The sequence below is a fragment of the Muscardinus avellanarius genome (genome assembly GCF_963383645.1).
Source record: "Muscardinus avellanarius genome assembly, chromosome: 6".
Classification (NCBI taxonomy): domain Eukaryota; kingdom Metazoa; phylum Chordata; class Mammalia; order Rodentia; family Gliridae; genus Muscardinus; species Muscardinus avellanarius.
In genome coordinates this window covers 53153259-53164830 of record NC_137791.1, presented here as the reverse complement: position 1 = coordinate 53164830, position 11572 = coordinate 53153259, and the positions used below count along the sequence as shown (strand labels likewise).

Sequence of the window (11572 nt, the reverse complement as noted above, 5' to 3'; positions counted from 1 at the left end):
ATGGTAAACTAATTTTGCACTGCAGGAAATAAATCCATTTGTTTATAATATATGTCTTCCTTATATATGCTGAACCCATTTCATTTACAATATTTATTTTTGTGAGCAAGATTGATCTGTAATTCTGGATGTGTGTGTGTGTCTCTGTGTGTGTGTTTGATATTCTGCTGGATTTATAACATGTGTGAGAAAATATTACCTCATTTTTTTATTCTCTGAAAGAATTTGTATAAAGTGAGTATCATATCTTCCTTAAAAGTTTACAAGAACTCACAGGTAGTGTCATTGAGACCTGGTTTTATTACTATTCATATTTTAGACATAGTGCATCGGTCCAGCTTGATAGAACTGGAGCCATCTTGAGTCATAACTGCCATGATTGCCCCAAGAAACCCCATGAGATTTTGTGCATAGTTTTCTGGCAAACTGTAAATAGACAAAACAAGTACAGTGGTATGCGGAGCTTTCAACTAGACTGTGGTATCAGGAATGTGCCTGCTTGTTGATTTTAGCTTAAGATAAATTAAAGTACATTGTAGCTAGATGAAGTTGCTTTTGTCCTAATCCATATGCACATCTCTCCTTCTGACCTTAATTGTGTGGATCCAACTGGTGTTACAGCCACCTGGGAAATGCTTCTGTCAGTAAGACTCCAATAAATTACAGTCTATGCAGTCCTAGGTCTGTGCCTCTCTTCCGTCTCACAGCATCTTGGGGCAGGTTCTTACATACAGGATTGAGGTGTTACAGAACACAGATTATAGTCTATTTATTTTTTAAGGAAAACTTTGCTTTCTGCCTGTTTTTGTAGTATTTCATTTTCATCCAACTAATTGTATATAATAATAACATTTTGTATGTGTATGGTATTAAGGATTGAATCCAGGGACATTCTGCCTCTGAGCTACACCCTAGCCTTATTTTATTTTGAATAGAATCTCACTAAGTTGCTGAGGCTTGCTGTGATGGTGTGATACTCCTGTCTCAGCCTGCCAAGTACTAGGATTACAGACATATGCATCCATGCCCAACTGATGTCATATTACTGATAATATTATCTTATTTTTAAAAATATTTGTAGCATCTGAGGTTATAGCAATTTTTATTGTTACAGTTTTTTTTTCCGATTTGGTCATGAGGTCACTTTCTTTCGAATGGCCATGAACAAAGAAGGCCACTCTCTAGGAAAGCCCTGACTGGAATGAAGGTTAGATTCAGACTTGATAAGGATGCTAAGATCACTCATTGTGAAAAGACAGTTTTTTCAGCAAATGCTATTGGGAATATTGGATATACACATTCAAAAGAGTAAAATTGGATCTTACCCTATACCATATAGAAAAATTAACCCAAAGTGCATTAAGACTTGATGTTATAAAATTTCAAGATGAAAGCACAGGGGGAAATCTTTATTTTTTAATTTTTTTTCACAGTTTTATTTATTATTTTTTTAATTAATTTATTTTTTAAATTGGTGCATTGTAGTCATATATCAATCACATTGGAGTACAAGACTTGAGAGGATATACAAGCACACATCATCCAATTAGCCCTCCTCCAGCCCCCGTCCCATTCCCTCCCCCTCCCTCCATCCCACACTTCTTTGGTGATTTACTTTGATACATTTGTTTATGTACCTCCTGCGTTTTAAAGAGGCTCCATCCTCCAGTATTACATACCCTCTAATTGGTCACATTAGTTGCTTCACTATAGGGCCCTTTCTATAGCTCAACCTCTTCCTGTTGCCCTTTTCCTCCTAGTTATTGCTGATTAAGAGAAGCGTCTGATTTATATTTTCTGTGATATTTCTTTGTGCATGCTGCGTTGCAAGTACCAATCCCACTCTTGATGGTCCCAGTAGTGGCCTGGCTACTCAGTGGACTGATCCAGACCTCGCTGGCTCAAGCAGCGGCCTTGCCTCATGGAAGGACCCAGTTCTGGTCTCGCTGGCCCCTGAGCCGGTCAAACCCCTAAGCTGGCTTTGGTCCCGACCTTGGAGGCCGCAGGAGTGAACTTGCCTCACGCCAGGCTCCGATGCTGGCCATTGGCCCCTGCACCGGTCTAACCCCTTGGCAGGATTCCAATCCTGGCCTCGGAGGCCCCAACACTGGTAATGCCTCACGGCAGGCTCCGATGCCGGCCTCACTGGCCCCAGCACCGGCCTAACCCCTTGACAGACTCTTATCCTGACCTCGGAGGCCCCAGTACCGGCCTTGCCTCAAGGCAGGCTCCGATGCCGGCCTCGCTGGCCCCAGCACTGGCCTAAACCCTCGGCAGGCTCCGATCCCGGCCTCGGAGGCCCCAGCACTGGTCATGCCTCAAGGCAGGCTCCGCTGCCGGCCTCGCTGGCCCCAGCACCGGCCTAACCCCTCGGCAGGCTCTGATCCTGGCCTAGAGGCCCCAGTACTGGCCTTGCCTCAAGGCAAGCTCCGATGCCGGCCTCGCTGGCCCCAGCACCGGCCTAACCCCTTGGCAGGCTCCGATCCCAGATTTGGAGGTCCCAGCACTGGTCATGCATCACGGCAGGCTCCGATGCCAGCCTCGCTGGCCCCAGCACCGGCCTAACCCCTCGGCAGGCTCTTGTCCTGGCCTCGGAGGCCCCAGTACCTGCCTTGCCTCACGGCAGGCTCCGATGCCAGCCTCGCTGGCCCCAGCACCGGCCTAACCTCTCGGCAGGCTCCGATCCCGGACTCTGAGGCCCCAGCACTGGTCATGCATCAAGGCAGGCTCCGATGCCGGCCTCGCTGGCCCCAGCACCGGCCTAACCCCTCGGCAGGCTCTTATCCTGGCCTCGGAGGCCCCAGTACCAGCCTTGCCTCATGGCAGGCTCCGATGCCGGCCTCGCTGGCCCCAGCACCGGCCTAACCCCTCGGCAGGCTCTTGTACTGGCCTCGGAGGCCCCAATACCGGCCTTGCCTCACGGCAGGCTCTGATGCCGGCCTCGCTGGCCCCAGCACCGGCCTAACCCCTTGGCAGGCTCCAATCTCGGCCTCGGAGGCCCCAGTACCGGCCTTGCCTCACGGCAGGCTCCGATGCCGGCCTCGCTGGCCCCAGCACCGGCCTAACCCCTCGGCAGGCTCTTATCCTGGCCTTGAGGCCCCAGTACCGGCCTTGCCTCAAGGCAAGCTCCGATGCCGGCCTCGCTGGCCCCAGCACCGGCCTAACCCCTCGGCAGGCTCTTATCCTGGCCTCGGAGGCCCCAGTACCGGCCTGGCCTCACGGCAGGCTCCGATGCCAGCCTCACTGGCCCCAGCAGCGGCCTAACCCCTCGGCAGGCTCTTATCCTGGCCTCGGAGGCCCCAGTACCGGCCTTGCCTCACGGCAGGCTCCGATGCCGGCCTCACTGGCCCCAGCAGCGGCCTAACCCCTCGGCAGGCTCTTATCCTGGCCTCGGAGGCCCCAGTACCGGCCTTGCCTCACGGCAGGCTCCGATGCCAGCCTCACTGGCCCCAGCACTGGCCTAACCCCTCGGCAGGCTCCGATCCCAGCCTCAGAGGCCCCAGTACCGGCCTTGCCTCAAGGCAGGCTCCGCTGCCGGCCTCGCTGGCCCCAGCACCGACCTAACCCCTTGGCAGGCTCCGATCCCAGCCTCGGAGGCCCCAGCACTGGTCATGCCTCAAGGCAGGCTCCGATGCTGGCCTCGCTGGCCCCAGCAGCGGCCTAACCCCTCGGCAGGCTCTTATCCTGGCCTCGGAGGCCCCAGTACCGGCCTTGCCTCACGGCAGGCTCCGATGCCGGCCTCGCTGGCCCCAGCACCGGCCTAACCCCTCGGCAGGCTCTTATCCTGGCCTCGGAGGCCCCAGTACCGGCCTTGCCTCACGGCAGGCTCCGATGCCAGCCTCACTGGCCCCAGCACTGGCCTAACCCCTCGGCAGGCTCCGATCCCGGCCTCAGAGGCCCCAGTACCGGCCTTGCCTCAAGGCAGGCTCCGATGCCGGCCTCGCTGGCCCCAGCACTGACCTAACCCCTCGGCAGACTCCGATCCCGGCCTCGGAGGCCCCAGCACTGGTCATGCCTCAAGGCAGGCTCCGCTGCCGGCCTCGCTGGCCCCAGCACCGGCCTAACCCCTCGGCAGGCTCCGATCCCGGCCTCGGAGGCCCCAGCACTGGTCATGCCTCAAGGCAGGCTCCGATGCTGGCCTCGCTGGCCCCAGCAGCGGCCTAACCCCTCGGCAGGCTCTTATCCTGGCCTCGGAGGCCCCAGTACCGGCCTTGCCTCACGGCAGGCTCCGATGCCGGCCTTGCTGGCCCCAGCACCGGCCTAACCCCTCGGCAGGCTCTTATCCTGGCCTCGGAGGCCCCAGTACCGGCCTTGCCTCACGGCAGGCTCCGATGCCAGCCTCACTGGCCCCAGCACTGGCCTAACCCCTCGGCAGGCTCCGATCCCGGCCTCAGAGGCCCCAGTACCGGCCTTGCCTCAAGGCAGGCTCCGATGCCGGCCTCGCTGGCCCCAGCACCGACCTAACCCCTCGGCAGGCTCCGATCCCGGCCTCGGAGGCCCCAGCACTGGTCATGCCTCAAAGCAGGCTCCGATGCCGGCCTCGCTAGCCCCAGCACCGGCCTAACCCCTCGGCAGGCTCTTATTCTGGCCTCGGAGGCCCCAGTACCAGCCTTGCCTCAAGGCAGGCTCCGATGCCGGCCTTGCTGGCCCCAGCACCGGCCTAACCCCTCGGCAGGCTCTTATCCTGGCCTCGGAGGCCCAAGTACCGGCCTTGCCTCATGGCAGGCTCTGATGCCAGCCTCGCTGGCCCCAGCACCGGCCTAACCCCTCAGCAGGCTCCGGTCCCGTCCTCGGGGGCCCCAGCACTGGTCATGCCTCACGGCAGGCTCCGAAGTCGGCCTCGCTGACCCCAGCACTGGCCTAACCCCTCAGCAAGTTCCGGACCCGACCTCGGAGGCCCTAGCACAAGCCTTGCATCATGGCAGGCTCCAATGCCGGCCTCGCTGGCCCCAGCATCGGTCTAACCCCTCTGCAGGTTCCAATCCCGGCCACGGAGGACTCAGTAGTGGCCTTGCCTCACAGCAAGCTCCGATGTCGGCCACTGGCCCCGGCGCCCGCCTAACCCCTCAGCAGGTTCCGATCACTGTCTCTGTGGTTATTATTTCAAAGGTTCCAGTTGTAATGTATCAGATCTCTGCCTCCCCCGAATATTGGCCACTGGCATTGCCACTGCCTCCACCGTTTCAAATCCTTCCCAGGCTCTTTTTCCACTCTGAATGTTGTCCAGTGTTCCTAAGCATGCGTGATGGTAGCATTCGACATTTGGTGTAATTTCTCCAAAAAAATAAAGTTGGTAAGATCCGGTTTCTGCTTCTCCTGAATACAAGTCTCCACCACCATCGCGAAGAACTCTTTCAACACCGCATTTCTCCTTGGTCTCCGCTAAACTCTCTCCTTATATGTGATGTCTGAGATTCTTAACAATATAGAGAAATAGCAGTCCTCTTTCACGGCGAATTTTTCCATAAGTTCTAGTGCATTTAGATAAGTTTTGTCTGCATCTCCAGTGTCCTGGCATCCATAACGGCTTTCTTACCACCTCTCCGATATTTTTCTTTATCTTTTTCTGTTCTGGGCCCAGTTTCTCCAGGGGTCTGGCGTGCTACACGCAGTTCGGCCCGGGGCCCAGGGTCCCGCGACCCGGGCCCCGGCTTTTGTGCGCCGCGCGCGACCCCTGCCCAGAACCCAGCGTCTTACTGGGCCTGGTTTCTCCAGGGGTCTGGCGTGCTACTCGCAGTTCTGCCTGGGGCCCAGAGTCCCGCGACCCGGGCCCCATCTGGCGTGCCCCGCCTGCGACCCCCGCCCAGAACCCAGCTTCTTACTGGGTCCGGTTTCTCCAGGGGTCTGGCGTGCTACGCGCAGTTCGGCCGGGGCCCAGAGTCCCGCGACCCGGGCCCCATCTGGCGTGCCCCGCCCGCGACCCCCCGGGGGAAATCTTTATAATGCTAGATTTGCTATTTCTTGGATATGACATCAAAAACACAGGAAACAAAAGCAAAAATAAACAAATGGGACTACATAAAACAAAAATGTTTGCCTATCAAAAGACACAATCAACAGGATGAAAAGGCAACCTATGAAAATATTTTCAAATCAGATATTTGACAAAGGATTAACATACACAATATACTTAAAAATTTCTACAACTCAACATCAAAATATCAAATAAATGGACAAAGAACACAAATAGACACTAATCCAAAGGTGACATAGAAATGACCAATAAACACATGAAAAATGTTCAATATCATTAATTGTCAGAGAAATGCAATGCAAAACCACAATGAGATATCATCTCATATCCATTAGGATGGCTACTATAAGAAAAAAAAACAAACAATAGAAATTAACAGTGTCAGAGGGGATGCGGAGAAAATGTTTTTGGGCTGTTAATGGGATTGTAAAATGGCATAGCCACTATGGAAAATATGGTATTTCTTCCAAAATTTAAAAATAGAACTACCATATGATTCAGCAATCTCACCAGTGAATGTGTATCTAACAGATTTAAGGTGAGCCCTCAAAGAGAAATTTTCATACCCATATTCATCGCCACACTATTCACAATAGCCAAGTGGGAGAAGTAACCCAAATGTTCACTGATGGAAAAGTGGCTAAAGAAAATAGTATTGAATGAAATACTATGCAGCCTTAAAATAAAAGAAACCATTAAGTGTTCTATAAAATGGATAAACGTGAGGGTACTAGGGTAACTGAAATAAGCCAATCCCAAAGGAAAACTACTATATCATTCCACTTACATGATGTATCTAAGGTAGTCAAACTCTTGGAAATAGAAAGTGGAATGAGTTAGGAGAGGGTGTATTCATTTTGAGTCACCCCCCCCCATGCCATTTTGGCATGGAGCTGTATTTCCATTTTCTGTATTTCTATCTTTCTAATAAACTTCTTTAAATCTTCAAAAAAGAAAAGAGTTAGGAGAAGGGATAAAAGGGCAGTTAATATTTAATGGTTGCAGAGTTCAGTTTTCCAAGGTGAAAATTTTCTAATGATATGTTCAAATAAATTAAAAGTAGATAACTCTAGTAAAGAATACACTTTAAAATGTTAAAATGGTGACTTTTATGATGTACATCTTTACCACAATAAGAAAAGAATAGATTCAAGTTAAGGTTTTAGACATGTGGATGAAAGTACACTAGATAGGAAAGGATTGATAGCAGATTATATGTTACAGAAGAAAAGATTAGGAGTTTGAAACAACAACAAATACAAATATAAACTACCTAAAATTAAATATAGAAAAAATGAAGAAAACATTGAGATGTGGGACAACTTCAAGAAGAATACTATATTTAACTATAGTCCTAGAAAAAAGAAGAAAAGGATGTAAAACATATGTGAAGACACAAGGGTTGAGAGAAGTTGCTGACTGACCTGAGGTGTTTGCTCTGGAGAGGAAGAAACTTGGGATAAAGACAGAGAAAGACAGTTTGCAGTCATCCTCAGCCATCAGAGGAAAGGCCAAGGTGTGGGAAAAGACCGAACTAAAAAGAGGCAGTTGAGTCTGATGTGAACAACTTATTCAGACTAGCTGTCACAGTGTAGCACAATTTTGGAGAGAGCTAATGTCTCCCAGGCTTGGAGATGTTCTGGAAGAGATTATACAACTTCTTGGCACACTGCAGCGGGGAGTAGCCCTATAGCAGATGGGAGAGGTGGTCCCAATGGATGAGTTCTAAATCTTTCCCTAACCAGAAATTAGAATCTTCTGGGTTGCGGAAACACACATTGTTCCCTGACTTTTTCACAGTGATCAACAATTTCATCTGTTCTGAAACTTTAGTGATGAAAAGACACACTCACTGGTGGAAAGTGAAGTGTCCTGCTGAAAGGAGTAGGAGAAAATACACTAAGAAAAGAACATCTGTTCTTGTTTCTGCTTGGAACCTAGGAGCCCTTTGACTTAACTTCCCCACCCTCCTCACCTATAAAGTGAAAGGGTTGAATTTGAAGAAATGTAAGGTTATTTCCAGCTCTCACTGCTTCTAATTCCAATGAGGTTTCTTTAGCAGTTATTTACCTTCTACTTACCATAAATACTAGTTCAGTTTCTCTTTGGATAAAAACAAAACAAAAAAAAAAAAAAAACAGTGCGTTTTTAGTTCTCTTGGTTTCGTTTATTTTCAGATTGAGGAATTTGGGCATTCTTTCATTTTGTCATACAAAAACTGGCTACCTCAATACTCTGCTGGTAAATAATGCCACAGGGGGAAGGTCAGTGGTAGTGGAATGTGAATCTCCTATGTCAAGGAATATAAAGATTAGAGGAGGGATGTAGAGAAAAGAGGATCAGAGCGACAAGATAATTTGCTCTCACATCATTCCAGTTCACAGACAGCTGCCTTGTACAAACTATGCATGAGGATGGACTCATAAAAACAAAATCCACAGTGGAAATGGCAACCATCTTGGAATGATAATTACATACAATATACATATATCACATTATATATTTGATCCCATAAATATGTACAATTAAAATAAGAACAAGGAGAAGAAAGAAAATGAGCATTTCTGTCAGCATCCTTGGTTCCTAGTTCTCCTCTCCTCACTATACTACCTGTGAAGGCTTTAATTATGTTCCCAGGATTTGTGTGAGAACCAGTTCACCATTTCATGGCTCAACCAGCATCACCATTCCATTTTATTGAACAAAGCAGGTTATCCACAGGGCTCTGAAGGCTCTGAAGCTAGAGAAGTCATGGCAATGCCTCTTCCTCACAACCCCTCTCAGCAGCTCTCCTTTCAGCCTCTCAGAGGAACTGTTGGCTGGCTTTGCCCATAAGAGAGGATGTGCTGTGCAAGTCCTCTGATGTCACCGAGAACCAGGCTCTTCTGCCTAACTACTGCCTGCCACCATTCCCCAGCAAGGAGATAAGGCACCATTCCCCAGCAAGGGTTGTGCCCATCCTATAGACAAGAAACTGACCATCACTCTTCAGAAAGATGATGATTCTGACCTTTCCCTTTTTATTCTGGGGATCTCTATGCCTGTCTACTGTTCTGTTCCTCCCATCCTGCTTATTCTGTATGTATGGAAACATTGAGAATTGCTATTGATGGAAGCTTGACTCTGAACTGCTGGGATTTTAGGCAGAGACTCTGGGCTGGACTATCAGCTCTGAAGGGTCCTGGGAGGCACAGGGATAACTGCAATGAGCTGCAGCGTTGCCTCCAACTCTAGTGCTCCCGGCCCTTTGCCAAGGAGCCTTCACCATCTCAAGTGAGGGGGGACTGGGTTACCTCACGTGCCTGTCATCCAAGGTCAGGATATTATGGAGTCTCCAACTAGGTTCTGAATCCTCCTCGATGATGATTTCAGGGCCAGGAGATGTGGGTGTGGAGGAAGATGCCAACACACCCCAGAGCTTTTTTCCCTCTTGGCACATATTCTCCAGGTCATGTAGCCCGATATATGTGGGATGTACTAGCAACTCTCCCAGTCTGTTTATACTATTATAACAAAATGCCATAGATGGGTAGCTTATAAACAGCAGAAACTTATTTTTCATAGCCCCAGAGGCTGGAAAGCCCAAGATCAAGGCACCAACATTTTGGGTGTTTGACAAGGACCCTCTTCTTGTTTTGTGAGCAATTACTTTTTTGCTGAGAACTCTCATGGTGGAAGGGGCCCTTTTTATAGGGGTGATAGTTTCACTCATGAGATATCTGCCTCAGTGACCTAATCACCTTTTAAAGGCCTCACCTCCCAACACCATCACCTTGGGGGTTAGGATTTCAATATACAAATTTTAGAGGATTCATAAACATTCAGACCATAACAAGCATTTTACAGGTTGAACTTGAAAAAAGGATATGCAGAAACATTTATTTACCCAGAAGGCTTTATTTAGGGCCTGGGTACTCCATGGAGCACACTCAAACACACATCACCAAGACAGTCATGTAACATTCCGAACTTGACCCACCATTATGGGTTATCTGTGTACAACTGGCCATCTGGTGGGTGGAGGTTGGGGAAATAAGTAGAGCATGAGGTCCTGAGTGCTGAAGGTGGCGAGACTTGCTCTAGTTTCACCACACTGAGAGCACTAGATTTTCCCACCCTCTCTGCCTTAGCCCCCAAGACTGCATCGATAAGTCCTCACCCCTATTTATGTGATGCAGAGCAATAGTGAGACTGCAGCAGACAACTCCTCTCCCCCCCAGTGAAGTGGCAAAGCATTAGATCCCAAAGCTCAAAGGTCAATGGAAAGAGGCCTTCATTCTGACAGAGAGCTGTGGGCCTGTGGCCTGCATACGCCTGCCTTCTCAGAAAGGTATTGCTAGAAACTCCTCCTTTCTTAGCCAAACACAAGTCTGGAGAAAAAAGTAATTTCTTTTGCTATATATAAGGCCACTAAAAAAAAAAAAAAAAAAAAAAAGTTCATATTGGATTTCTACCATAGTCTCTTTTGCTATGTAGCTAAGCCAAGAGGCCAAAAGGATAGAGGCACCCATCACAATCAGTAGGTACCTGTCTTCCACTGTTACCAAGGTGAGGGGACTCCTAGAGCCCTGCTGAGAAAGTGCCAAATCAGTAAAGAAACTGAAGTCATTTTAAATTTATTTTTCAGTCCAGCGTGGCATAGTGGCGCACCCTTGTAACCCCAGCATTCGGGAGGCTGAGACAGGAGGATCACGATTCGTGGACAGCCTAAACTACTTAGTGAGGCCTTCCGCAACTTAGTGAGATTCTGTTTCAAAATGAAGAAGAATAAATAGGGCAGAGGGTGTAGCTTGAAGGTCTCATGCCCCTGGGTTCCATCCCCAGACCCGCATAAATAAATAAATAAATAAATAAATAAATAAATAAATAGTTTTTTCAGTCCTTTCACTCTCCTAAACTTGACTTTTAGCCTATAAAGTTGTAAGGAAATCAACAAGTTTTTTTTTATCTTTTAATATACTTTTATTGGTGCATTGTAATCATACATCATAATAAAGTTCAGAGTAATGGAACGTACATGCACATAGCACCTGGAGAGCTTTCCCCTGGATCCCACTCCACTCCTTACATGATATTGAGATTGAGATTGACAAATATATATATATATATATATATATATATATATATATATATATATATACAGGATCAATTGAAATGTTTGCTTTGTCAAGTCTCCCCTCCATCCCCATCTTCCTCTGACAAGAAGTTTTTGTGTGTGTGTGTTTATACAGTATTGGGAATGGAACCCAGGAATATTCTATCTTTGAACTACATCCCCAGCTCTATTTTTTATTTTTTATTTTGAAATAGGGTCTCACTGAGTTGCAAAGGGCCTCACTAAGTAGTAGCTGGGGCTGTTCAGGAACTGGGATCTTCCAGTCTTAGCCTCTCCACCCACCCTCCCAGGCAGCAGTCAGCCCTTCTTTCAAAGGATCTGCTTGTAGACTTGGATCCTCACTTTAGGAACACTGTTAAAACAGAACAAAGTTTGTCTTTGTGATTTTTACCATATCTCTGAACTTTGGATAGCTAAAAGCTGAGCTAATCACACATAGAATTCGTTACAGTTGTGAAACTGCTACGTTGTGAAACTGCTAA

At 48.4% G+C, this 11572-nt stretch overlaps 1 protein-coding gene across 1 annotated transcript in view; it reads right to left on the bottom strand.

The window, feature by feature from the left end:
• Nucleotides 1-308: 308 nt before the first annotated feature.
• Nucleotides 309-11572, bottom strand: part of ADH7 (alcohol dehydrogenase 7 (class IV), mu or sigma polypeptide) — a gene marked incomplete at both ends in the record, with an annotated part of 49760 nt that continues 38496 nt past the window's right edge. The window contains one exon of the mRNA XM_080697186.1: nt 309-426. Coding sequence (XP_080553312.1) covers nt 309-426 — 118 coding nt within the window. The remainder of the gene's footprint in view (nt 427-11572) is intronic.